The sequence below is a fragment of the Choristoneura fumiferana genome, chromosome 13 (assembly GCF_025370935.1).
Source record: "Choristoneura fumiferana chromosome 13, NRCan_CFum_1, whole genome shotgun sequence".
NCBI classification, from domain to species: domain Eukaryota; kingdom Metazoa; phylum Arthropoda; class Insecta; order Lepidoptera; family Tortricidae; genus Choristoneura; species Choristoneura fumiferana.
The window spans coordinates 3956083-3984027 of NC_133484.1; the positions used below are offsets into that span (position 1 = coordinate 3956083).

Below are 27945 nucleotides of genomic sequence, written 5' to 3' on the forward strand. Positions count from 1 at the left end.
TGTTATGTAAATAGGAATTATTTTATTTTTTTATTTCGCCTTAACTCTAAAAGTAGTAACCTAGTTTTTATTTTCTCTTGTTTCAAAATTTCTTTTTGGATGTCCATTTGGATGTCAAATAATTGCTTTGCTTCTTCTCTTTCTTTAGCTGCATGTTCCATTTGAATTGCGATAGCATTCCCCTTTAATTGCTGTAAGTTTTCCACAGAGGAACTGGAAAGCTGCGGCCGCCTTTTAGACATCCATTCAAGTCGTTTTCCTGCATTGATATGCCTTCTTTTCTCTTCTGGATTCGATCTTAATTGCTTAGAAATGGGTGTTTTAAGAGATTTTGGAGTATAATCGCCCCAATCCTGAAACAAAGAAAAATACTTTCTAGCATTTTTCCATCCATTATAACATAACCATAACACAAGAATATAAAACAGATTGAAACTACAGTCTGGCAGTTTTTAGAATATCCAGTCATATAAATCTTAGCATTTAAATTTCTACCATGAAATGCTAAGATTAAAAATTTAATAAAAATATGATAAGATTTTCTAAAATAATGTGACTACTACTAATATGACATAACAGTTCACTGCTGAACAAAGGACTCTTTGTAACATAACAATTTGCAACTTTACCATTAAATAATCTGTGTCCACTGTTGCTTTTGTGTCACCATTGCTGCTTGTTATCACTTGGGGCTTGATGATGTGGTGAGTTTTTGGTTGGAGTCGGAACCAACTCCACCGGTAATTCGTTTTCATTCTAAAAACAAACAGAATATTAGGTAGGCAAATAATTATAATTGGTCGGAGAGCTCTCAAAAAGTCCTTTGGGTTTAAGCGGCTTGATTTGTTTAAGTGTATAAGAGCAAACAAGAAAGCAGTAGATTTTGTTTTTTTATCAACTTTACTTACCAATAAATAATCTTGGATGGCAGTAGATTCAGCAGTAGGAGCAGTAGATCCAGTGGAATGTTTAGTCTGTACCTCGGGGCCAGGAATTATATCAATGACTGAAAAAAAAAAACAATATTTATACTCACATTAAAACCACTGCGAGATATGGCTTTTTAAATACCACTTTATTAAGTATCTAGATATAAATTCTGACATACCGTTCACTAGTGCCCCGCCTGGCAATGATTCTGTGGTATTTTCCTCTGGAGTGATAATACTGTCATTATCATATGGATTATGTAAGCCAACAGCACTTGGCGTTATGAGACATAGAATCCTCTCATGTAGTGGGTCTTCTTGTTTTGGCCTCGAAGGTCCACCACCTAAAAATCACATGTTATAAAATTATACAAATATCATTACAACATTTTTTTATGTATAGAAACTATTTTCAGGAAAGAATAGTTACTGGTACTTACCTGTTTGAATTAAATGCATCCTCTTAAAAGACGCTTCTTTTTTTTGGTAGCTTTTTTTAAGCTTTCCCACTGGGCTTTTAAATTGTCGATAGTACGATGGCAGAACATTGTTTGAGAGTTATATTTATCAGCAATTGTTGCCCATTCTGCGAGTTTTTGTTTCATTGAAACTCCGTCTGTTCTTTTATTTTCTATGACATGAAAATGCTCAGTGACGAGATCTACTAGCAGCGTTTTTTCGGATGCCATCCAATTAGCAGATCGCTTTCTTTTCTCATTTGCCATCGTAATCGGTCAAAATATGCGCAAAATTAAACGAAAACTAATAAAACAGAATCACAACACAGTCAGCCGGCACACAACACAAACAAAATCAACACGGGCACGAACGATCGCTTAACGTCAAGTTGGCATATTACCCAAACAAATTAAAAAGTATTCAGCACAATTGCTAAAGCGTAGAACAAACTGTCTATCATAATTGGATGCGTAACCTATTCATTCCTTTCATTCATTCAGTGTCACAGAATAACTATCCGAGAGTAAAATATCCATAGACTAGCGTGGTGAAACGAAATTGAAGTTAACCATCGATTAAATCGTTAGAGTAAAGTTATACTGGGGTAGCTACTCTCGTGTAAGTTCAATGTTGGTGAAATCGACCTTAAAGCGAGAGGGACGGTACGATACGAACTTCGAGTTTCGGTTTCGTAGTAGCCCTGCTGCTATCGACGGAAATAGGGATCTGGCCGGGCTTACTAAAATTACATCAGTTTACCTCATCTACTCCAATTGTTTATATCAGAAAACTTGGTAATAAATTGATAGCTGTGTCGAAATAGCGAGCGCGTTTAACAAAAACAACACCTGATTAAAATGGAACAGGTATAGATAGAGCTCGTGGCAAATACAAGTAAAATGTTGTTCTAAAAGGTTGTTCTCTATATACATAATAATCCAAAATGCAAAAGCTTAATGGTTTACTTGACCTGAAATGTATATTTCAGAACTAAATTATTGTTATTATTATTTAAAATTTATGACGGTGGAAGCATTCTACACTTCCACTGAACGTAGATATAGTTAGTGTTTAGTATTGTATTTTTTTTTCTTTAATTCTATAAGTAATATAGTTTTTAAGTATTTTATTTGTAATTATATTATTATGAAAAAATGACTTTCTGCCATGTTTCTTGCGGCGCATTCTTCTTGGCAATGATGGTCTTTCCGAAAGCGTTGGTAGTTTAAAAAATGACGTGTAAAAGTGCCCATTGCTGCCTATTTACTGAATAAATCATTTGAATTTTGAATTTTATATACAGAATTTTAAATATCTAATATCATGGATGAAAAAAGGTGTATGTATACATTTATTAGTAGAATACTTAATCAATAATATCAGTGCTATTGCGGACCCCCGAATTACCACACTTGCCCGTAACTCCCGTAAGGGGTCCATGGACCCCACTTTAAAAAGCCCTGAGCTAGAGCAAGCCATTACCGATTAAATGCGTAACACTAGCCATAAGTACGTACATTATGTTGACTACTTATAGTAATTAAATTACATGCCTCAACTGCTTAAGGCATGTAATTAAATAACTATAAATAGTTAGACAAGGATTGCGTTTGAAAAAAAGAGTTTTTACCCGACTGCCCGAAGGGGGGTTATGTTTTTGCTTTAATGATAAGACGATCTTTAACAAGCCTTAAAATAAACGAATACTCGTACTTACCTACGTCGCATTTGAAGTATTTTGATGACTTCACATTTCATTAGGCTCATGCAAATTCCGATTGGTTGTTTTCGCCCGCAATAGAATTGATGGTTCATTGTAACTTTAGAGGCTGGTGCGTATTAAATTACCGAACTCAAGTTAGGTTTGAATATAACCTCCTTTTTGCTGAACCTGTGGGACCCTGTATGTTGTTTTATTGTAACTATTTTAACCTTCCGCTACTCTTAATACGATTCTACGGTTGCGGATTGTGTTCAAATTGTACCGCATGTTCTTCACCAAAAGTCATGACGTTTACGGCACGTCACTGCAATCCCGCACCGTCTGCGTATTTTGAGCAGAGGTGTGGAGGGCATGCGATTAAAACGGAGCGCATACGAGGCGTCCCTGCGATTCCGCACCGTCACCGCGGCGTGACCGCTCCATAATATCGTTTGCAGCGCTCAATATAATTGCAATAGAATAATGGCATATTTACAAAAACACAAGTTTTAGGGGCTGTTTCACCATTCATTGATTAGTGTTAACTGATGGTTAGATGTAATGCCGTCTCCGTTTATTCGAACAAAACAAATAGAGACGGCATCACATTTAACCGTCAGTTGAGACTAATCAATGGATGGTGAAACAGCCCTTTGAATTTACGGTTTGATATCTTTAAATCATTTTCTTATGTAATCGTCAAAAAGCATTTGTGTCGATATTCTGTTTGATAAACGAATTACATAGTCTGATACCTAAGTATTTAATTAAACTTGCCACTCGAGGCGGCTGACTTACTAATGTAGTTCGAATTTAGCAGCCGATACGTTGACACTTACTGCACAGCTGGCTGTACCCGCAGTTCTAGAAACTTCCACAGAAAGGTCAAATAGTAGGAAATGTGATCCGTTCCGGCCGGAAACTTGCTTATACACGACAGACTGTGGCCTTTACACGCATGTATCTTACCGTGCATGGAACCTTCAAAAAACTGGATAGCCTACTTGGTACTGTTTGCCATTTCATACACTCTGACATCACGTGCCTTGGACTGGATTACCATTCGATTAATCATTACGAACTCCAACACAGACACGCTGTTATAATAAATGCCACCCACGATTTCACATATTTTCTTTGCACAAGCATAAGTAAATAGTATATTTAAAGTAAATCTGTTTTGAATAAGCACCAGCGCCGGTGCAAATAAAAAATGTGTCGCTTACTTTAGCGGGCGGTATTTTTTGACGCCACTAGTTTTTATTAAGCAGGTAGTTATTATGAAGTCACAAGTGGTAATAGGTTTTACACCAATTATGATAATGAGGTATGTGACAGTGTTACTAATGCACAACGAGAGAGAGACAAGCAGCAGATTTGCCCTATTGTTAACACAAAAACACTTCTCAGAGGTACTCCTTGCTTATTATTATGATAACTACTTACGTATTGACAGTTAGTATCATGGTTAACGTAATTAGTGCTAGTCTATTGTATTTTAACGCCTAACCGGAGCCTTGGAACTGAGATTGCCTTCAGAGCGACGTACCTGCTGGTAGATCAACAAAGTGTTTATTCTTCTTGATGACACATTCTACTGATGCTATTTTGTGGAGCATAAAACTAAAATAACAGGAATCAAGGAAAGTTAAAAAACAGAATCGTTAAAAATTTACGCGTGGTCTTAAAAAAACGACATTTATTTGAACCCTTTATGCTTTATAGAGTACCGTATAGTCCTACAAGAAACCCTTATAATAATAATTAATAATATTATATGTGTATAATCGTGCCATAGGTCAATTGAGGGTCAATTGGTGTACCTAATTTGTCCCAAGATCAATTTATCATATTGAAATAAAAAATCTTGTGTTCATGATTTGCAAAGCATTGTTCAAACCTAAGTACATAAGTAATTTTGGTTTTGTTTGATGTGCGCAGAACGATTGACATAGCTAGTCGGTTGGCAATGCGTTAGCGCGGGCGGGAACATAAAATAATTTTATGGACACCGCAACATGTTTTATTGCAATGCAACTGGTAAATCATTGAACTAACTAATCCATGTCTACAAACTAGTCTGTTAAATCGTCGTATCAGGCTCGGTGTGTCCTCAAAATAATGTCGTACGCGACATCCATACACATGATTTACGACTTCGTAATATCCAGTCTCTCGGCCTTCGCTTCCACTAGACTTTCCGAGTCTTTTCCCGCACGCATCTTAATTGATTCATCATTCAGTTAAGCCCTCGGAAATGGATCGTTTTTTTTTTCAATGTTCGTCGTCCTATTGTTCCAATCTATAAACCGTTCAGGTTAATTCGAGATAGTGAGTAAAAACTGTAACGGCCGAACAACTCTGGTCGACAAAACCGTTGGCCTTGTGGCCGACCGCGAATTTAATTCCTGCTTCACTGAATGAGAACGTCAACGTAATCTATGATGCCAATTTTCATAACAACCGCCGCCTTTAGTTTCATGGTTTTGTTGTTTTACGATGGCGGCTTGTTTTCGAAGCATTTCGCGGCGTACGATTTTTTCCTACGCCACGCACGACTTCTCGTGTCGAATATTGGACACGGTCGGTGCCCACAATCTCCACTAACTGCTTTAATTCGATAAAAACTAGCTCCTGTAATGGTCATTATCTAAATCAAATTACTTGGCTCAATTGGACAGATTTCTAAGACTATTTATGTTCTAGATATCGTATAACAGCCGAGCCCAGCTATGGAGGATCATAATACAAACATCGGTCGGCAAAAATTAGCTGAATGCTGAATATTCGCAATTGTAACTACTAAATTTTCATGTTTTAATGGCGAAATAAGCAAAATATAGTTTTAATAAAACCTATACGTAAGGCACCACATACTCGTACCTAGTAGTTATTAACTTCCACTCCAAAACGAAATCTATTTATGCACGATACGCGATACAATATGCGATAACTAATCTCACACTTATTGCCATCACCTAGATTCTCAAAGAAAAATAAACTGCAGTTCAATATAAATGTGTAGCAAGCACTCAATGATAACAAGCAATCGACAGCCACAAGTGTCCACTCAGCACTCAGCCAATGAAAGTCAACCTTCCATCATACATTAGCACATGATATAATTTAAGTTTGGCCCCGTTCCGGTCGGATATGGCCACGAACACAAATTGCCATTTTAATTACGTACATTGACAAACATACTGACATCTGTGCTGGTTGTGCGGTGTCGAATTGTGAGGTCACACCATGGTGAACGGCGAACGGTGTTTGATGGGATTAAGTAAGAAATGATTCAAACGTTTTCAGATACATATACTCAAAACTTATTTACTTACTTACTTACTTACACCACCATGTTATGGTTTAAAACTTTGTCCATTTGTTGCATTACACATAGGTACCTATATATCAATATCATTATGATGTTTCTAAAATGATATACCATACCTGGAAAACAGATAGAAAAACCAATTGACTTCCGTTTAATATTACGAAGAAGACTTAAAATACCTACATTACCATGAATATGGACAAATAATATTAAACGCCCCGAGCAAAAAATAAAGCTAACTTATATTAAACTGAGCAAAAACATCTACCTACTTACTAGTAGCAGGTGACGCATCTTTAAACAACCATGCCTATGTTTACTTTTGCGATAACTTTATCCCACTTAGTCAATGGATCGAGTTTTTTTTACCCCAGAACACCATCTGAGCTGAATAAATCTGTCTAATTCCGTTCAGTATAAGAATATTAGAACGGAATCAGTCAGAGCATCTCACTTCTCTAGGTTTACCCCTTAATAATTATACCAAGGGACTTAAAAGGGATTAAAGTCAGTAGGTAGGTACAATACAGTGTGACAGGTTAGTTCCTAAATAATAAATTGATAATCTCAGTTTGATATTCCACGGTTACCACGGAACATTCGTTCATTAATAATATTCTTGAACGTGACAATGAATATCTTAGTTAGATATCTAGTTAAAAGCGTTAGTATATGAACTCCGTGTTTTATCGTAATAATAATATTAAATGTCTTTGTTTATTGCAGAAGAAGGAACATAAGCTACCACCATGGGGGCTATGTTCCGAAGCGAGGAGATGGCTCTCTGCCAGCTCTTCATACAACCTGAGGCGGCATACACCTCGGTCTCAGAGCTGGGAGAAGCCGGCACCGTGCAGTTTAGAGATGTAAGTACACCTAGTATTAAGGACTAACTACATTCATCGAAAGATTACGGTTAGAAGAATGTAAAATAATATTTTGCTGTTATTTCCCTTACATCAGTGTGCTACTTCGGCTTCGAAATAAGACAGGCAAACCTTATGCTTCGATTCGAATGCCAACTCAAGGAGAGCGCCAAGTTCATGTAAAGAAGAGCTGGGGCTGAATATCTCAGAGTTTTTGCCATTGACGTTATTGTCTTTTGCTTATGAATCGAGGCAGACTAGCCACCATTACTAAGAAGAAGGGCTCTAGTTGTGCTCTAGATTAACTGGTTTTCCTGATTTTTTTCCTAAAGACTTCTAGAGTCTGAAGTGATGTTCCGCATAAGACTACAGGCGACATTTACTATCAAAGTCTCCGTGTTTTACGAGCATAGGTTGATCATTATCCTGATCATGATCACTCAAGGGTTTGCCGAGGTCGCCTTGTACATGTTCCGACTACCTGAGAACTCCTCATTCATATATGACTGTGCTGGTGTACGATTTGGCTCACAAATATGTTCAACATTTTTGTGTCCCATTGAAGAAGAAAAAGCAAGTACATCGGGATTTATCAATTTTATAATTGCGAGCAATCGGCAGTAGATATTTAATGGTTATCATCTCTGTTGTTATGCTTAAAAAATCACGAGGCGATGCTGCCATATGTACCATGTGGTGTATACTGCTTATAGTTTATAAATACAATAATTCTCAGAACTAGTAGTTGACAGATTGAAACATAACCTTCTGTTAGTTTAAACGCAAAGCTGACGTAGGCACTTTTCATCAATGAGTGAATAGGTACAGTCGCCATCAGATATATGGTAGCGGCCAAGGTACTCAAATATTTCGGAGCAGCATTCAATTTCAATATATTAGTTACGATAGATAAGGTCTATAATATCGGACCATATAATTCGCCATAAATTTGGGAGCAGCGACTTTTCAATTAATTCGTGACATACAATAAGATAAATATATCGTAACAAACAGATCGTCAATGGTATCTGAGCAGTCAGGGTGGTCATAAAGATCGGATCATTTATGGAAAATGTACCTTAAGTTTGTGTAATACAATTTAAAATAGTTAAGATTGGACTCATGAAAATAAGGTTTCAGACAGGCATTGATACTATATGTTATCATTAATTTAAATTTAGAACGAAATGGTTTGTTGTGGCATTCATCGAAAAGAGTGTGTGTGGATTTGTCATCGTGACAAATATATTTCCGTCTTTTTCGAATTAGACAATTTTTTTTTAACAAAACTAAATGCCTTAAAAACGTTGTTTCGACGCAATGTCAAAATTGGCGGGCGTAGAATGAGTAGCTTAATTTCGTCAAATTATGTCAGATACTTTATGGCGTAATTGATAGTCCCTTGACTATTAAAATGGGTTCAAATCTGATGCAAGTAAATACGTGAATTGTGTTTCTCTTTTTTGATTTCTTTGGATGTAAATAACATTATTATTATTATACTGGCAGCTATTATACTAGCTATTTTATTCAACCCAGAGAAGTTAAAGTTTTTTTAGTAGTTAGGTATCTAGGTAGTAATAGTAGTAGTAGTAAAACACTTTATTGTACAACAAAAGAAAAATACAACTGATTAAATTACAAAGAAAAAATATTACAAATGCAAACTTAATTGTTGTTGGTAGATACTTAAAATGATTAGTATAGGTATCTTATATCTATCACGTTTGAATTGTTGATCAAGTACTAGAACCTACTTGGTAATTATCTTTCACGTGCGAACTCTTTTAACGCGTGTAGTCCTACTTCAAACTGCGTTCGATATTTGATTTCTTCAGTTTTCTTGGTTTTCTATATTCTTGACGTTGACAATTTCCTGCAATTGTTATCCTCGTACTATTTTATCGAAAGTAGACTGCAAAAATTGTTATTTTAATCTTAAACAATTTTGCCCAAGACCATGATACCCTATCGCGTAGATACTGAAATAAAAAAGAAAATTATACAATTGCGGAATGATGGTCTGCCTATAACAGACGTAGCTAATGAAGTCGGAGTTTCAGTAAGTATTGTTTACTACACTATACATACTTACATGATTTAAATGCAAAGGTTATTACGATAATGATTTAATAAATTAAAATTTTATTTCAGAGAAACACCGTGTATCGATGGCTGGAAAGATGGCAGCAAGAAGGAGCTTTGTCGAATCACGTATCTTTTGGACGTCCGCGTTCTACGACACGGCGTCAGGACATGAATATTATAAATCAAGCTCGTGAAGAAAGATTCATAAATACCACCCAGTTTGCAAATCAATACCAAGTATCGAGCAGTACCATACGACGGCGTCTAAAAGAGGGTGGTTTACAAAATAGAGTGCCAGCAAGGAAACCGGCACTAACTGATAGACACAAAGAGGATAGGTTGCAATTTGCAGCTAGGTATTTGAATCAAAATTTTAATAAAGTAATTTTTATGGACGAAAAGGTGTTCTGTTCAGCAGATAATGGCAGAATGAGTTTATGGAGACCAGACAATACGCGTTATCTGGAGCAAAATGTAGTGCCTAATCGCCAGAGTGGGCGTATTACAATTGGATTTTGGGGCTGGATGTGTAAAGACGGCCCAGGGGAGCTGGTAGAAATTACAGGTCGTATGAATGCGGTGGATTACAAAGAAATACTTGAGGAGTCGTTTTTGCCTACTGCCCAAGTATTTTACCCCAATGAGCATATAACATTCATGCAAGACAACAGCTCGGTGCATAATGCTCGCTTGGTTCAGGGATGGATTAATGATCACAGAGATGAGCTGACTCGCATAAAAATGCCTGCAAAGAGCCCCGATCTCAACCCCATAGAAAATCTATGGGGTAAAATGGTGCAAGAGTGGGACGGAAACCAGTGTCGCACCAAAGATGCTTTAAGACGCCACGCTCTCAACGTTTGGGAGTCTTTTAGAGGGCGAAACGTGTGTGAAAATCTGGTCGGCTCAATGCGAAGACGATTGCAAGCTGTATTAAACGCCGAGGGAAGTTACACGAAGTACTAACGTTTTTACAGGCTGAAGAAAAGTAGTTTTATTTAGTTTACGGGTAGTGAAACACGTATTAAAAGGTTATTTTAATGGTATAAGTAAATAGTGTTTGTGTTTGATTCTTAAAATAAAAGTATTTTCTACTAAATCATTATTTTATTTATATTAAGTTTTTATATTAATATGAATACTATCAATTGATACAGTTGAATGCTGCTTGAAATTATCTCATGTGTCTAAGAAACTCACTTGCTCACCCATAATAGTCGTCAAAATCATCCTTGACATTGACAACTTAAGTCAATAGAACTCAAGTAGATAGTAACGAATTCAAATGTGTAGGTACTATGACACAGATTTACAGTATATTTTTCCATAAATGTTCCGATCTTTATGACCACCCTGACTGCTTCGATACCATTGACGATCTGTTTGTTACGATATATTTATCTTATTGTATGTCACGAATTAATTGAAAAGTCGCTGCTCCCAAATTTATGGCGAATTATATGGTCCGATATTATAGACCTTATCTATCGTAACTAATATATTGAAATTTAATGCTGCTCCGAAATATTTGAGTACCTTGGCCGCTACCATATATCTGATGGCGACTGTACGTAGGTACATAAATATATTACGTAACCTATATAAATATACGAGTTTACATAACAAAGTACGATTGTTTGAAGAAAATAAACTGCATGTACGCACAGCTGTTCATTTTAGTTTCATGAGCCCTAAGCTCACAATGGCTGGCTATAACAATAGGTTTTTAGTGGGTGTAAAAATAATGGGGCATATGATTCTGTAAAACTTAGGTAGGAAGGTACATTAGTTCAGTCTAGCAAAATCATAAACATTTCTAAGTCGCTCAAACGCACGCTTCCGTTTTTTTGAAGCTCATTCACAAACATGGCGATTTCATTCAACAATGATTGTGTGTTATTTTTCTGTACTCACGTTTCGCCAATCTTCTGGAACGGGTTCTAAGTTTTCATGGCTCGCAATGTTCTAAGGTTTTTAGACAGCGATTTTTGGAAGCTTAACCCTGTACAGACCGGTTATATGCTCTTGGCGAGCTTCTAATATAAGTATACCAGACGGGTGGGATATGTCGTAATGCCAGAACGCCTTTTTGCATACCTTGTTCTATTCCAATTACGACACTTTAAAGGTAACGATTAACGTCTAATGTGCGTTTTATAATTATTGTCTTTATTAACTACCGTTGGCACTTTTTGTATTCGTTCAACGTCTTAACTTTGTTAACGACGGGGAAGAAAAAGTGAAATATTTACATTGTATAGGTACGTACGTGAGTCACGTAAATTTGCTCGATTTAAATTATGTAATAATTAACAATACGTATCTATTGTTTGATATGCTTAAAGCATTGGTTAACTCATTTTTCATTAACTATTATGACTCTGAAATAGGGAGCGATTATTTATTTCAAATCTGAATAAGATAGTCAACTTTGTGTATCATTAGATTTATCTAATCTATTAAGAAATATGTGAAACAGTACCTATTAAAATGCAATGATGAATTTTAGAACTTTTTTAATCTTTATTGCCAATATTAATTCATAAAAAGACAATCTTAGCGATAACCTCAGATAGCTGTCGAATAATTGAGTCTTTTTCTTTTTCGTTACAACTTGACCTCTCATACATACAGCCAGTATGTTCGAATTTGACTGACGACTATTCAATAGACGTGCGTTGTTACGCTAATAGACACACTTATTGGTAATTTGGGGTCAAATCATCTCGGACCGGGAAGCTGGCCGATAAGTTTAAAATAGGCAGAAAAATGTTTCTTTAATTAAATTAAACGAATCAGGGGCATATCGTCACCACTTTGAAAAACTCAATATGTCAACAAAACTCGTATCTAAAGTCAATATGTCAACAAAATTGAACCGTGACATTATGTTCGTAAAGTTCACTCAGATAAATTATCTTTTTTGAGGAAGGTACGAGTTTTTTTTAAAGTACTGACGATATATGTTCAAGGATCAGAGAGTTCAGGTGTCACAATGTCCATTGTCAAAAAGTTCGAAGGTTATAATGCCCCCTGGTCGGATTGTCTGTATATCACAACGTCCAAAAAAAATGTTACATAATGCTTTAATATCGGATAGTCCTAGTGTAATAATATTCAATTGTTGAAAAGGCTAATGTAACAATATCTCAATGTCATTCATAAGTAATGTCCAAATTGCACAAATTACTTATTTGGTGTACATTTATTTATTTAAATAAGTAATTGTATTTATTTATTTAATTACCCATATTAGATTTTTTTCCCAATATTATTAAATAAAATAACTTCTAACCTAGTTTAGATATATAAAAAAAACATTCTAAACCAGTAGGTATACAGAGAGCTTTTTTAAGTGAAATATTTACTTTAAGTTTTGAGACACCCGCTGTAGATGTATCCTCGATCTATCCGAGATTGGGCCTCAGGGTATTAAATGTTAGACTGGGCAATATGCAGATGAGCAATTTACCATTACTTTTTTAAAATTATTTTTATCATTTGAATAGTTGTGATAGATAATCATATTGTTGTACAATAAGTAAGACATTATGGCATTTAGGCGTTCCGTCACTCAACACTTTTAAATCTTTTAATCATTTAAAAATATTGTCCATGGACTTTTTGACGCTCTAGAACTTTCAGAGTTCAGACACTAGAACATTAAATTTTATCTTTCGAACTTTTTGACCATGGACTTTTTGACGCTAGGACTTTCCGACAGTAGGACATATCATCTTTCGAACTTTTTGACCATGGACTTTTTGACGCTAGGACTTTCCGACAGTAGGACATTTCATCATTCGAACTTTTTAACAATGAACATTGACACCTGGACTGTCTGACCCTTGGACATTATATGGCCCTGAACGAGAATTTGAAATGTATTGCCAATAGTTTTGACATTACTTCTTTATCTTGGATAAACTAGTTTTACAATAGTGATAAATGTGACTCGTATCAAGTAAGGTTCAGCAAAAGAGTTAAAAATAAGTCTGACTAAAATAGTTTCATATTAAATTGTATTAATAGTTTGATGTTTATTTATTAGGTATGGAATTATTTCAGCGCCGAACTGGTTTTATAACTTCCACTACCTAACAGCTATGAAAACACAAAAATGTGCCTACCTATGTTACTACGCGTATATAAATAGGTACCTCGGTAATTTTCTATCAATTAATGTCATTTTTTTCGATTGAAAGTTAAGGTAAGGGTTTTATTGATATAGACAGATCAAGGTACCCATTTAACTAAGAAATCTTTTGACTTCGTAGATGAAACAAAAAGGGTAAAAGGAAATCTTTTAAAGGTAAAATTGTTGTATTTTATGTAGCTCTAATTTTTCACGATTTTAATCGTAGTTAAATATTTTCTTACTAGAAGAGGAGCATCTGCTCGTTTTATCTGTAAGATAAAGTGTATATCAACATGTCGGTTTCGACATGTTCAAGGCTATTTTATCGATATCATATTGATCGATACCTACATAATGAAGCACTAAGAACCTGTAGGTACTAGAAATGTTTTACATGGCTTTTTAGTCGTTTAATAATCGTATATATCGTTTAATAATCATAATAATAGTATTCGTTGAAATTCACGTTTTACCCTACCTGCTGATGGCTGTTTTAGTGTCTCCCTCCACTGCGCCTTTGCTTCCATAAAAGCTCACCCTAGCGGGAGTAATCTAAAACTTATTACCTACAATTTTTTGTTTTTATAATCATAGTGACCATCGAAACGTGCCAGCATGAAAAATTAAAATTGGCAAATCATTTCACAGATAAAAAACTGTCATAAGTAACAGGGGGAACACTCGTGCGCGCAAACATTCGTACATTGAATAAAATGTCTAAATGATATGAGCCAAAGTAAAAATCTGCCTCATTAAATTCGAAACCTTCAAATGATTCTTAATTACCTATATTATTATCATCATCACGGACAATGATGAGGAATGATTCAAGTTCCTAGTAGCATTTTCAATTATGTATTGTCACGTATTCGTGCGAATGTGAATTTTTATTATTTGCTGCTTGAAGGACTAATTCTTAGGGTTGCCAGAACGATGTGTCTTACATTGCTGCAGCCAGGCACTATAGGTACTACGAATTGCAAAATTCGAATTTTGTATCCTGCCGTCCCGCTGACGGGTTCTTTTCAGGGTTCCGGAGCCAAAATGGCAAAAATCACCTCTATGTCGCCTATAGCCAATCGCCAATAGCCAATGCACTACATAAACCCTTTGATTCAAATCGTAAAATACGAAAGTAAAGATCCAACGACAGTGAAATTAATGTTAAATTATGTATGTAATATATAACGTTTATGTAAATGATGTCGTTCTACTTTAAAAGAGGTGGCTTAAATTGCATATAACGTTGCATTCATAAATTAAAAGCAAAGTTCAAATAGGAAGTATTAATTAATTTTAATATGTGTTTATCCACACTACCTACATCATTTAGTTTAAATTGTACAATACCTACCTACCTAGAGCTAATCTAAGGTACTAATGTGTGTTAGGCCTCTTAAATTTCGCCATTTAGGGCCTGTTTCACCACTTGTCGACTAACTTTAAGTGATGGATATTAGTGATGCCGGCTCTGTTTGTTTGTCCGAATAAACAAAGACGGCATTACTTTTATCTGACACTTAAAGTTAGTCGACAAGTGGTGAAACAGGCCCTTGATGTATTAAGAAACACCACCAAGGGTAGTCAACCCTAAATTCGGCCCAGGGTTACATTCTATTAATTTTTCTTTCTTTTTCCAGCTTAACCCAGACGTAAACGCGTTCCAGCGTAAATTCGTAAATGAGGTCCGTCGCTGCGACGAGATGGAGCGCAAGCTTCGCTACATCGAGTCCGAAGTGCACAAGGATGGAGTGCACGTGCCTGATGTGAAAGAGGCGCCGAGGGCTCCCAACCCTCGGGAAATCATCGACCTTGAGGTAACTTGCTTTGCAGGTGGTAGGACCTTGTGCAAGGTCCGCCCGGATTGCTACCACCATCTTGCTCGCTAATCCTGCCGTGAAGCAGCAGTGCTTGCACTGTTGTGTTTCGGCGTGGAGAGTAAGACAGCCGGTGAAGTTACTGGCACTTGAGGTATCCAATCTTAGGCCTCTAGGTTGGTAACGCATCTGCGATACCTCTGGTGTTGCAGATCTTTATGGGTGTTGGTGATCTCTTACCATCAGGAGACCCACTTGCTCGTTTGCCATCCAGTCGAATAAAAAAAAACTTGATGAAGAGGCCCATATAATAAAGATTTTGATCCTTCGTTTCAGACAAAACGACAAATGATGGTTTCTGTGACAGACGGTAAGGTCTGTTTAACGACTTTAAAATATGCGTCACGTTGTGATTGGTTAAATAACTAAATAAGCAAATCACAAAAGAGACTGTAATATCAAACGAACCTCTCTATATTAACGCCACCTTAGCGATATTTCGTCTTTAAAGAAACCCTCATTGGTAAAAAAAATTTATGAGGGAATTTACTTGCCGAGCGGCCCATATCTGGCTGCCGCCCTCTCTCCGGTAAGCTGTAACAGCCACAGATATAGATTACACAAATGCATTACTTCGTGCGTCCGAACCCCGACCAAACGTCGAGGTTGGCCCCATACAAAGACTGACCGCTAACTGACTAATCATGACTAGTGACGGACTCGAGCCCCACGGCGCGGGCGGGCGGCGCATTTGAATCGATTTTGCGCGGACATCGGAGAATGTCTCTTGAGACGTCACAGTAGTTATAAAAAAGTGACACGGTTGGTTTTCATACAGATTGAGGTGTTTGCGTTATCTAGTGTAATATATATCTGTGGTAACAGCCGTCTGAGGCTAGCAGCAACAGTCCGTCAAGAAGAAAAGGAAATTTACATCAATAAATCAAATTAGGTGATAGATAATATATAAACATAAATGGGTGTACAAACGTTCAATATTTTCGTGAAACATCATTTCGAATTTAGTTCTGTATAAAAATGTGATGACTCCTTGACCATTCTGTTCGGGAAGCGTGGCGATCTGATATCCGGTTTTCAATGTGCGATAGAGAGACATTCGTTGTGTAAATTGCATTGTATTCAGTTTGCTTTTTGGACTGCAACAATTACAATGCATTGCACATAGTTACCGATACACATACAAATACTGGTATAAAAAACTTTATACTGTCATTGTTTTTGTATTCATACCATACCAAGAGGGGCAAGAGGGATTACATTTTGATTCTTAAGCCTAGTTTAGATCAGCATGAAAAACCGTGCAAGTTGCATTACATTGGGGGCCGTAAGGCTCTGTTTCCACCAGAGATGTGCGAGAATAATATCATATTTTGTTGCGAGGAAAGTGTTTTTTTCGTTAACCAATAGAAACGCTTCATTTACCTCGCCTCGCTCCGCTCAGCTGTTTCCACCAGAGATGTGCTGTGCGAGGATAGGTGAATAAAGCGTTTCTATTGGTTCATGAAAAACACTTTCCTCGCAACTCATCCTCGTACATTTTTGGTGGAAATGCAAAAAGCGAACTATTTAGAAGTGGTCAACCGAGTACCGTAAGCTATTGCTAAACTGAGCTTTAAATATATTTTTTTCACAGGCACATTTGGAGAAGACAGAGAACGAAATTCTGGAGCTGTCCCACAACGCCGTGAACCTGAAACAGAACTACCTGGAGCTGACGGAGCTCCGTCACGTCTTAGAGAAGACGGAAGCCTTCTTCCTCGCGCAGGAGGAGATTGGCATGGATTCTCTGACTAAGTGAGATATACAGAACAATACAGTACAACCAGTATGTTAATGTCGTGTGGGACTCGTCGGTTTTGTACGTTTTCCTGAAGATTCAAATGAAAAAGGAAACAGATCTTTTTTTCGAATTCTGAACGACCTTAGCAAACTAGTTTAACGTACAATGGATCATCAACCATATAGAAAACAATACAGAAAAAAAACATAGTTAGATGCAGTTCGTTCTAATCGGCCTTTGATTGTAGAAAAGCTTAATTAATCACACAGGTAGACCTTATTTATTAAAATAAGCTGTAAGTAAACAAAAGCCCAATTTAAATTCTGAGGTACCTGTTTATTTTGTAGAAAAGAGGTCTTTTCTGGTTTTTTCAATGTGCTCTATATTTGGTTTGGATAGGTATTTAACTAAATGTAAACAAACTTTAGCTGCCAGATTTCGTACATTCAAGGATTTAAAACGTTTTACTTAAGTATCTATCGTTGTAATGCAAACTAGACTTAGGGGCTGTTTCACCATCCAATGATTAGCGTTAACCGACGGTTAAATGTGATGCCGTCTCCGTCTATCCGAACAAAACAAATAGAGACGGCATCGCACCTAACCACCAGTTAACACTAATCAATGGATGGTGAAACAGCCCCTTAGTGTATTTCAATACAGAAATGTAAATGTTTAGATAGTTTAATGGGGGAATTTCAATGTTTAAGGGGCTGTTTCACCATCCATTGATTAGTGTTAACTGACGGTTAAATGTGATGCCGTCTCTATTTGGGATTTTATTTGTTTACATTTAGTTAAATAGGAGTTAGGTACCTATCCAAACCAAGTATAGTTACAGTGTAAAACCAGAATGTTAATTTTCTGAAGTTCCATAGTAGGTATACATGGATAGTAGGTAGTAGTAGGTAGGCATGGAAATTGCCACACAACTCTTTTAAAGAATACATAAAGAGTGCACTTCTGAAGAAAGCTTACTATAAAGTTGAGGAGTACTTATGTGATGATGCGACATGGCCTAAACTAAAAGCCGATGAAAATTAGGATGTTGATGTGTGATGTGATGTATTCGTGTTTGTGTATGTGTGTGTGTTTATGTCAGTGTATAAATAAGTGTTGTGAAGTGTGACTTGGCAGTGTCCCGGCGCATTTCGTGTCTAGTTTCTGGTTCTGTTGCCGTTGTCCACGTTGCAGAATTTAATTTAAAAATATTTATTGGTTTGACATTTGGAGACCTTATACATCTCCACTTCTTTATTTTAATAATTATTTTAAGTTTTTGACATTGGAGGCTTTTTACACCTCTGAAGATTGTATAATTTGGTTAATTAAATTAGTTTACTTTGACATTCAGAGACTATATACATCTCTGAATTATTTAGATTAGGAATTTTATTTATTGTTAACTCAGGGACTTTCTACATCCCCTTGCTATATAGTAATTTTATTATTAACTCAGGGACTTTATACATCCCCTTGCTATATTTAAGGCTGTATATTGTTAAGCTTATGGATTTTAAACGTGTATATTTTTAGTTTAATTTCTAGTCACAGGCCCGCGACGTCGAAGCTCCCAAGACGATCCCATAGAGCTTATGGGAACGGAAGCAATACCATGCACTCGGTACCGCTCTGCTTTCAGAGCATGACATGAGTTCGTGTGAGCTAACTTTGGGGGCTGCAGACGTGAGCTTGCCTTCGGAATCCAAAAGTTTAATGGTTACTTGACCTGAAATGTAAATTTCAGAATTAAATTATTATTATTATATTTTTTTTTTTTAATTTATGACGGTGGAAGCAGTCTACACTTCCACTGAACGTAGATTATAGTTAGAGTTTAGTTTTGTAACTAAGGGACCCCATACATCCCTGTATTATTATTATTATTATTTTGTATTTTCTTTTATTTCATTGTATACTGTAGTTTTTAAGTATTTTATTTGTAATTATTTTATGTTGAAAAAATGACTTTCTGCCAAGTTTCTTGCGGCGCATTCTTCTTGGCAATGATGGTCTTTCCGAAAGCGCTGGTAGTTTTAAAAAATGACGTGTAAAAGTGCCCATTGCGGCCTATTTACTGAATAAATGATTTTGATTTTTTTGATTTTGATTTTTGAGGTATTTTTTCTATAGGGGGCCTAATTAATTAGGTAATTACTATCTGGGGGTGCCCCCGCCAATGTTTATAGGAAATCGTTAAACAATTTTAAACACCCTTACACTGTTAGGTACTTATTCAAAGTCGCACCCCAGGTCGCTGATATCAGACGAGGCGGGCACACAGGCAGCGGCCCGCGGCCGTCTCGGCTTCGTCGCCGGCGTGGTCAACCGCGAACGTGTACCGGCCTTCGAACGCATGTTGTGGCGCATATCGCGTGGCAACGTGTTCCTGCGACGCGCAGAGCTGGATAAGCCTCTTGAGGATCCTAACACTGTGAGTAACTGAGTAGCCTCATGACTTCTGGTTGCCTGGTAACGCTGTTTCAAATCTCCTACACCGCGTGGAGCGAGATAAGCCTCTTGAGGATCCTAACACTAAGTAACTGATTAGCCTCATGACCTGGTTGCCTGGTACCTGATGCGACGATTTTTGCGTTCAAAATATAATACTGTGGCGTATTTCGGTCATGTTAATTACTGATTTGATTGTATACTGATTTCTTTTTTTTCTACTCTACAGGGTAACGAAATATACAAGACGGTGTTCGTAGCCTTCTTCCAGGGCGAGCAGCTCAAGTCTCGCATCAAGAAAGTGTGCACCGGTTTCCACGCGTCACTGTACCCTTGCCCGCCATCCAACGTTGAGAGGCAAGACATGGTTAAAGGTGTACGAACTCGGCTTGAGGATCTTAACATGGTAAGTTTTAACGCTCCTTACTTATCGTTCCGCCAGACCGTGGTATTGTGAATCAATGGAAGGTTTAAAAACAATGCCTCATGGGACAAGGGCCTTTACCCTAATATCCAACAACGTCTGTCAAAGGAATGTTGAATATAATATTATGAAACTTTGATTGCGTGTATATCTCATTGCCAAATGTGACAATGCTTTACAGGGGCCTAGATTAGACCAATGGACTAAAGATAGCACCACTTGATAAAACCATTCACCTTTTTCAGGTCCTGAACCAAACCCGCGACCACCGGCAGCGCGTGCTCGCCAGCGTGGCCAAAGAACTGGCCAGCTGGTCCATCATGGTCCGCAAAATGAAGGCCATCTACCACACGCTGAATCTTTTTAACATGGACGTCACCAAAAAGTGCCTCATCGGCGAGTGCTGGGTCCCTACCGCAGACTTGCCCAACGTGCAGAAGGCTTTGGCTGACGGATCTGTGAGTTTAAATAAAGTTTTATCCCTTATGTTATTTCTACGCCATGAGATGGCAGTAGACTGTTTAGATTCACGAATTAAAAAATAGAGTTTTGAACTTGCTTAATTTTTACCCACCCAGGATTTAATCACACCTGTGCTGTCCATCACTATTGCGTGAATGCGTAATTGACGTTTGATGAGAATGATTGATTTTTGTGACTGTTATATGTATGACTGCTGACGTCATCAATATACAAAAAAATATTTGAGTGAAAATATATTCTTCATTAAGCATAGCAAAAGTAATACGACAGTGGAATGTCTCACTTAATTGGTAGCTTTACGTGGATTTTTCTACCCTCAGAATGCATGCGGAAGCTCTATCCCTTCGTTCCTAAACTGCATCGAGACAGACGAGGAGCCCCCAACTTTCAACAGAACCAACCGCTTCACTCGCGGCTTCCAGACTCTTATTGACTCGTACGGTGTCGCCTCCTACAGAGAATGCAACCCTGGTAAGTGTGGTCAATTTAATATTGAAATCTTTAAAAAAACCGACCATGTGCGAGTGAGACTCGTGTGCTCAGGATAATTAAATATGTTCTTAGGTGGCATTTATTTCTGAGAAAAATTAAGTATTTTTTTGCGGATATCCTTTTACATTTAAATGTGTTGTGAGGCTTTGCTTCTTGCCAAATTGTATAATTCTATGTAGTGAGAGTACCTCATAGGTTTTGATATCTACGGTTTTTGTACGAAAACCAAACACTTTCAAAAGGTTGTATCTTAAAAAGCGACGGAAAGGTAACACTTCCATTTGATTATAAGTGGTAACTTAAACAACTTACTACAATTTTCAGGGTAAATTTTAAACAAAGTCCACTGCTGTAAATTAAAACAAAAAAATAAATGCTTAATGTAAAACATATGAAAAACATGTTTTTTTTTGTTTCCAGCCCTTTACACGATCATCACTTTCCCCTTCTTATTCGCGGTGATGTTCGGCGATCTCGGCCACGGTTTCATAATGTTCTTATTCGGCTTCTGGATGGTCATCAAGGAAGTTTCCCTTGGAGCAATAAAATCGAAGAATGAAATCTGGAACATTTTCTTCGCTGGCCGCTACATCATATTGTTCATGGGTTGCTTCTCTATGTACACTGGATTGGTTTATAACGATATATTTTCAAAGTCTATGAACATATTCGGGACATCATGGCGTGTCCCGTATGACGACGAGACCATGGAACACAATGCGGCGCTGCAGCTCGATCCTAAAGTTGCTTATATCGACGAGCCGTACTTCATCGGTATTGATCCTATTTGGCAGGTAAATAGCCATGATTATTTCACAATAAACAAATTATTAAAACTTAGAAGATGCAACCATTTTGAATAATAAAACAAAAGGAAAACGCATTCAAGCAGCAGTCTCACCGAGCTGTCATTCTTAGTAAATGTTCTAAATATAATGTAGTTCTCTCAAAAGAGTAATTTAATCAATGCGTTTTTTTTTTCATCCAGACTGCTGACAACAAGATCATCTTTCTGAACTCTTACAAAATGAAACTGTCCATCATTTTCGGTGTCGTCCACATGATTTTTGGAGTCTGCATGAGCGTCGTCAACTACAAGTAAGTTTGATGTCGACCTATTATCCCTCATTAGGGACTCTACATTCATTTAATGCATTAATAATAGATAGGTACTTATTTAGAGTATAATCAAACAGATGCAACCCTTTTACGCAGTATAAGAATCTAACAATAAACGCGTGTCCAACAATGACCTTGCCGCTAAATAACAAAAGTTTCAAGTATAGTTTTCTATGAAATGAATAACTTATTGTTAGTCATACTTATTTAACGGTTATCATTTTTTTGTCAGCTTCTTCAAGCGCCGCTACTCTATCTTCCTGGAGTTCCTGCCTCAGATTATTTTCTTGGTTCTATTGTTCGCCTACATGGTGTTCATGATGTTCTACAAATGGATCGCCTACAGCACTCTGTCTGAGGGTAAGATTATAAGAATACTCCTTATTTTTGGTCATCATTATCTGCGGTCGATAATATCTAGCTTTTATAATAAATCGGTGTTCAAAAGTCGTCTCCGCAAATAATGCCTTTTTGGAGTGAGGTCTTATCTTTTGAGCAGTTCTTGACATTGTTTCGCGAAGACAGATTTAAAGAATAGGAATTTGTTATTTTGTATTCGATCGGTTATCTTTGCTATTAAATTATAATTAAAGAGATATGCAATATTAAACACGAGAAAACAAGATTTAAACATGTAAGTAAAATCCTAAAATCTCGACAGCTAAGTCTAGATATGTAATTTTGCACGGGTGTCCTTCATACAACGTAAATGGGGACCACGATTCCAATTAAGAAATACCGTACGGAATTAAGTAATATTAACAACTACCGAAATCCTTTACGCTACCGAAGGCGCGGGTAAAGGTTATGTTTTTTTATTATGAGAGGGAGGAAAACGAGCAAGCGGGTCATCTGATGGAAAATGATCAATACTGCCCATGAGTATCAACTAGTCAAGGAGAGTAATAACAACGTGTTTGTTATATTAAACCTGCTTCCAATATTGCCAATTACTTTCGCCGACAGACGAAGCCTACAGACAGGGATGCGCGCCTTCAGTCCTCATCCTCTTCATCAACATGATGCTGTTTTCTTCGACGGAGCCCCAGGAGGGATGCCACGAGTACATGTTCGAGGGGCAGGGCAAACTGCAGCGCATATTCGTGCTGGTCGCGCTGTGCTGCATCCCTGTCATGCTGCTCGGGAAACCTTTGTACTTGTTGAGCGCCAGCAAAAAGAAGAAGAAGCATGATGCTAAGGTATGTTTGGGAAAACTCCTGTTTAAAGATCGAACAACGGTGTTCAAAAAACGCTGATTCATCGTAAATTAATGCATAGGATAGGGATTTCTTGTTGTTAAATTACATGCGAACCTGCGTGTGATAAGTATCCGCTGCTTATTTAACGCATTGACTGCCATCAACGCATATACCTATACGTTTTTGTCATTTTCACCCAGTCCCGTTTTCACGATAAGCAGTCAATTGAACTCGTACATGTGCGTTTGCGGCACCTATAGAAGTCTTAAGCCTGACGTCCGGCAGCGAATGTGAAGCGGTTGTCTTGAAATTCTAAAACACAAAAAATACTGCCTCTCTATTAATCTTTCATCATTATTATGAGCACTATCGTTTTATTCGTATTTTTGTCGGTGTGGCCCATCTGCTGAGGGTAATTTGTACCAAATTTTATGTAAAACTATATTTTATCTGCTAACTTCTGTTCTAGCCCGAAAACTCAAACGGCAGCGTAAACGCCGGCATCGAAATGCAAGAACAAACCGACATCGAGGAGGCATCTAAACCCGCCAAAGCTGCGGCCCACGATCACGAGGAAGAACCTTTCAGCGAGATCATGATCCACCAGGGCATCCACACCATCGAATACGTACTCAGTACCATCTCCCACACTGCTTCTTATCTTCGACTGTGGGCGCTGTCACTCGCTCACGCAGGTAAGAACATGAATGTGGAGCTGGATAGCTTACTTTTAATCAATACCTATAAAACAGTACCGTGCTGACTGACAGACAAGGCACAGCTACTGGTGCTAGAGACTTGAAAGTTGGCATACATGTATCTCGAGTATCTTAAAGATGCACTAAGGAAGAAATTTTCGAAATTCCCATGTGACTGATAAGGCAAAGTTAGAAGTTCAAAGTCATTTATTGCCAGAACATAGTGATACAAATTATACAGTTCTTCGCGAGTCAGGATGAGCTTTTGTTCTACCTACATTAGGCATGCAATATTTTTATAAGACATTAAAAACCAATTTAATTTTCTGACCAATTAATATTTCATTAATTATCATTCAATATTTATTTTTATTATTAATTTTCATTAATATGTATCTAAGCTTTGTTAGTAAATGTTTAGAATGTTTTTTTTTTTTTTTTTAAATTATAAAATGTTTCCTTTCAGGAAATAAGCGTATCTTCAACATTTAGACTTTTTTTCCTTACAAGTGACCTTAAAAAAATCCACCTTGTATAATTTCAAAGCTTAATTTATATACATTCCTATCTCAAAACAACATTACATTATAAATATTATTTATTTCTTTTACTCTTCCTGATCTTTTCCAATACCCTTTTTGTTCAGTGCATTAAAAATAATAATAATATCTCCCACAGTGGAGCGTACAAAAACATCGTCATGACACCGGCCCTAGAAATAGAGTCGTATCAGATATTTATGCAAAAAGTGTGTCAGATATTGATCCCAGTTTATAAAATATTCTGTTACAGAACTGTCAGAAGTGTTGTGGAACATGGTGCTACAGATGGGTCTGAAGGACCACAGCTACGTGGGCGCGATCAAGCTTTACGTCATATTCTGGTTCTGGTCGCTGTTCACACTCGCCATCCTGGTCATGATGGAGGGGCTGTCCGCTTTCCTTCACACCCTGCGTTTGCACTGGTGAGTTCACGTTATCTTTATAGCCTATATAGATTCCTCTTCCGTATGACGTCACGCCTACCTTCACTTTTTTAAGGAGTGATGTATAACCACTTCCGAACTTTGACGAGCTTTATCTTTGTCATTTTTTGTTTGATTATAATGTCACTGACGGACTAAATAGTTTTGTATTAACCAAAAATATACCTACCCAATTAATTAACCCTTTGATACACACACTTTAATATTTAAACTTTTTACTCCATTTGGGACCTTTTTGGCTTTTTCTATGTTATGACTTAATGTTATTTGTGGGTGGCGCTGGAGTTTAACTCGAACTGTGTTTTACAGGGTGGAGTTCATGAGCAAGTTCTATTCGGGTCTGGGCTACATCTTCCAGCCGTTCTGCTTCAAAACCATCCTCGAGAACGACGATGACGAATAAACCGACCAGTAGTTTTATACTTTAGCGTAGTCACACCAGTATTTTTGACTTAATTTTGTGTAGTAAATGTCACAAAGCAGTTTGATTATATATTTATGCATGTTTCGAATTATTGTCTTTTATTCAAATTCAAATTCAAAATTCAAAACTATAAGTTTATGAAGAATAAGTTTTTGGTAAAAATTTCATTTTTAATAATAGTTTTTTTTTGCTGTACAGTCAGCTGGCCGGACTACCAGGATGTCACTACCACATTAATGTATTCTCACGCAATTTACATAAGTATACCAAATATCAAGTCAATCCAACTACTGGAAGTTAGCCATTTATTGGAGCATACTACCACAGAATCAAAAGCAGCTATCGATTACATACCTGACAAAGGATATTTTTAAAGCTAGTAGTATTTTCAATAATCACAATGGATATTGTAACTTATAACTAATACTCTAAGGTTGAATTTCCAAGTCAATGCATGTGGTAGCTAAACCACCTCTGCCTTTTTAAGGATCAACTTGCAAGATTCGATTACAGACAGACAGACAACGGGACAGGTGAAACTAAATAAAAGCTTGTAAAAAATCAATTGCATTCTTACTAATTTCCACTGTTGAATGAAACAAAGCCTTGAAAACTACTGTTTATTCGATATTACGTTACAGTTCACTTATTCTAGTATTGCTATGTTCTCAAGTTAGTTTTAGCCTTTTCCAATATCTCCTTTTTGATCTTAGGATAGTCTGGATGTGCCTTGAGGATGTGTCGACATACCACGATGCATTCAGGGTACTTTTTGAGCTTGAGGTAAGCGTGAGCGAGCTTATAACCAACGGCCAGGTCGGTTTTGCCACCGAAAGACCAGGCGTTGTCGTAATTCTGAGCAGCGCTTTTGTAATTCTGCTCTTTTTCTGCCAGATAACCTGTAAATAACGTTACACGCGTTATCACTAAACGGTTGGTTAAGGCTATTTCTACTAAAAATTAACCAGTTGTCCCGGGTGGTGCCCAGATAGCATAATAGGGAATATGCATGGAACAAAATTTTTATCTTAAATTACTTAGTGATACCGAACGAATGACGTAAAATTCATCAATATCAGTACCCTCAGTGTAAGTTTTCGGTTACAAAATACGTCTCGATCGCGTTCGCGTTAAAGTCTCAATTTATATGGAAACACGAACAGCGCCTCTAGCGGAACGTTTGCGATATTCGTGTTTCCATACAAATTGAGATTTTAACGCGAACGCGATCGAGATGTATTTTGTAACCGAAAACTTACAATAAGGGCACGGTTGAAAAATAAGGATACGAACGATTGGATTCCCTCCCTCTCTTTCTAGAAAAATCAAATTTCTGTCAAATGTCGAGCTGTGACGTCATTCATAGTGCATGTCGAATATCTCTGTCTATTGACAGTTTAAAACGTCAATGTCGTAGTATTTTTCTTATGTCAAATAATAAAGATAAATTTGAACAAAGAAAAAAAGAAATGCTGGCATTTTTCTTATTACTTTCGAGAAAAGCATCGTCAGATTCTGAAAATTACCTAAATACTGGTAAGCAGCCGCGCAAGACTGGTTGTGGTTGAGGATTTTCGTCAACAGTTCTTTAGCTACATCCAGTCTTCCCGAACTAACTTGGCCATCCGCCACTTCCAACCAGCACCTATAAAGTATTAACGACGTTGTAATATAATAAGTAACTAGAAAAGTTCTGACCACAGTAATTAATTTAGATATTATATACCTTTCCAACCAGCAGCTTTTTCGGGCGTCCATGTCACTGACGAAATGGTCCTCTTCAATATGTTTTTCGCACGCGTCGGCTGCTTTACAATGTTGTAACTATAACAACCGTAAGACACAGTGAATACGGTACAATATTGATCTGTAAGTTTAGTATCCAGTCAAGGAAACTGAATCACGTACCAGGGTGGAACCATTTGGTAATCAATTTCGCCGATTACTTTGGCAAACGTATAGGATGTCAACATGACACCACCACCTTGTTCCACCTTGGTACGTTTCTTCGACTGCACATGTCGGCGGTATACAGCTAGTGGTATGGAGTGAAGTGATATCTTACGCGTTCGCAATGGCCAGAATCAGATATGGGTCGTCCTGGTGACTCTCATCAGTTACTATGGGCAGCAAATCTTGTAGGACGCGTTCAGCTTGGCTCTTCTGCTTGGTCGCTAGCTGTATAAGCGCTTGCAATGCCTTTCGTTCCGCCGGCGCTACTTCTGCTAGCAGTTTTTCAGCCGTTTTGAGCGCTAGCATTTTCGTGTCACTGAAAAAACGATTATTTGCGTGGTGAGGGCTGTTAGCAAAACAGTCAGGTCACAGCTTTACCACACAGGATAAAAGCTCCCGATAACACAGATATGAATAGGGAATATTACGCAAAGGTCTGCGCGGGGGCGACACTAACACAAATCGCGATGACAACGTCAGTTCACTTTATATTTGTCGCCATATGACGGATCATGAGCAAAGAGTATTAGTACCATTATTACCTATAGAAAACTGTTTACGGTTTTTGCTAAGTGCTGCACTC

At 37.3% G+C, this 27945-nt stretch overlaps 4 protein-coding genes across 4 annotated transcripts; 1 reads left to right on the plus strand and 3 right to left on the minus strand.

Moving 5' to 3' along the window:
* Window positions 1–266: 266 nt before the first annotated feature.
* LOC141434332 (uncharacterized) lies at window positions 267–1469 on the minus strand. The gene is made up of 5 exons (XM_074096742.1): window positions 1370–1469; window positions 1109–1273; window positions 909–1006; window positions 630–756; window positions 267–353 (listed from the first exon to the last, which is right to left on the minus strand). The coding sequence occupies exons 1-4, from the start codon at window positions 1386–1388 to the stop codon at window positions 664–666; spliced, it is 375 nt and encodes a 124-aa protein (XP_073952843.1). The 5' UTR covers window positions 1389–1469; the 3' UTR covers window positions 267–353; window positions 630–663.
* Window positions 1470–7125: 5656 nt separating this feature from the next.
* LOC141433905 (V-type proton ATPase 116 kDa subunit a1-like) lies at window positions 7126–25497 on the plus strand. Its single transcript, XM_074096027.1, has 14 exons — window positions 7126–7290; window positions 15157–15333; window positions 16988–17148; window positions 19388–19568; window positions 19815–19991; window positions 20255–20467; window positions 20813–20963; window positions 21405–21778; window positions 21973–22082; window positions 22336–22463; window positions 23070–23302; window positions 23772–23997; window positions 24793–24964; window positions 25295–25497. The coding sequence occupies exons 1-14, from the start codon at window positions 7174–7176 to the stop codon at window positions 25386–25388; spliced, it is 2514 nt and encodes an 837-aa protein (XP_073952128.1). The 5' UTR covers window positions 7126–7173; the 3' UTR covers window positions 25389–25497.
* A 518-nt stretch (window positions 25498–26015) lies between these two features.
* LOC141434454 (tetratricopeptide repeat protein 21B-like) lies at window positions 26016–27116 on the minus strand (the record flags this gene model as incomplete). The annotated part of the gene is made up of 2 exons (XM_074096874.1): window positions 26016–26308; window positions 26936–27116. Coding segments are annotated over 2 exons (420 nt in total), but the record flags the coding sequence as incomplete, so codon positions are not given.
* An 11-nt stretch (window positions 27117–27127) lies between these two features.
* On the minus strand, window positions 27128–27703 carry LOC141434455 (tetratricopeptide repeat protein 21B-like; the record flags this gene model as incomplete). The annotated part of the gene is given in 2 exon segments (XM_074096875.1): window positions 27128–27233; window positions 27475–27703. Coding segments are annotated over 2 exon segments (300 nt in total).
* Between the last annotated feature and the right edge of the window lie 242 nt (window positions 27704–27945).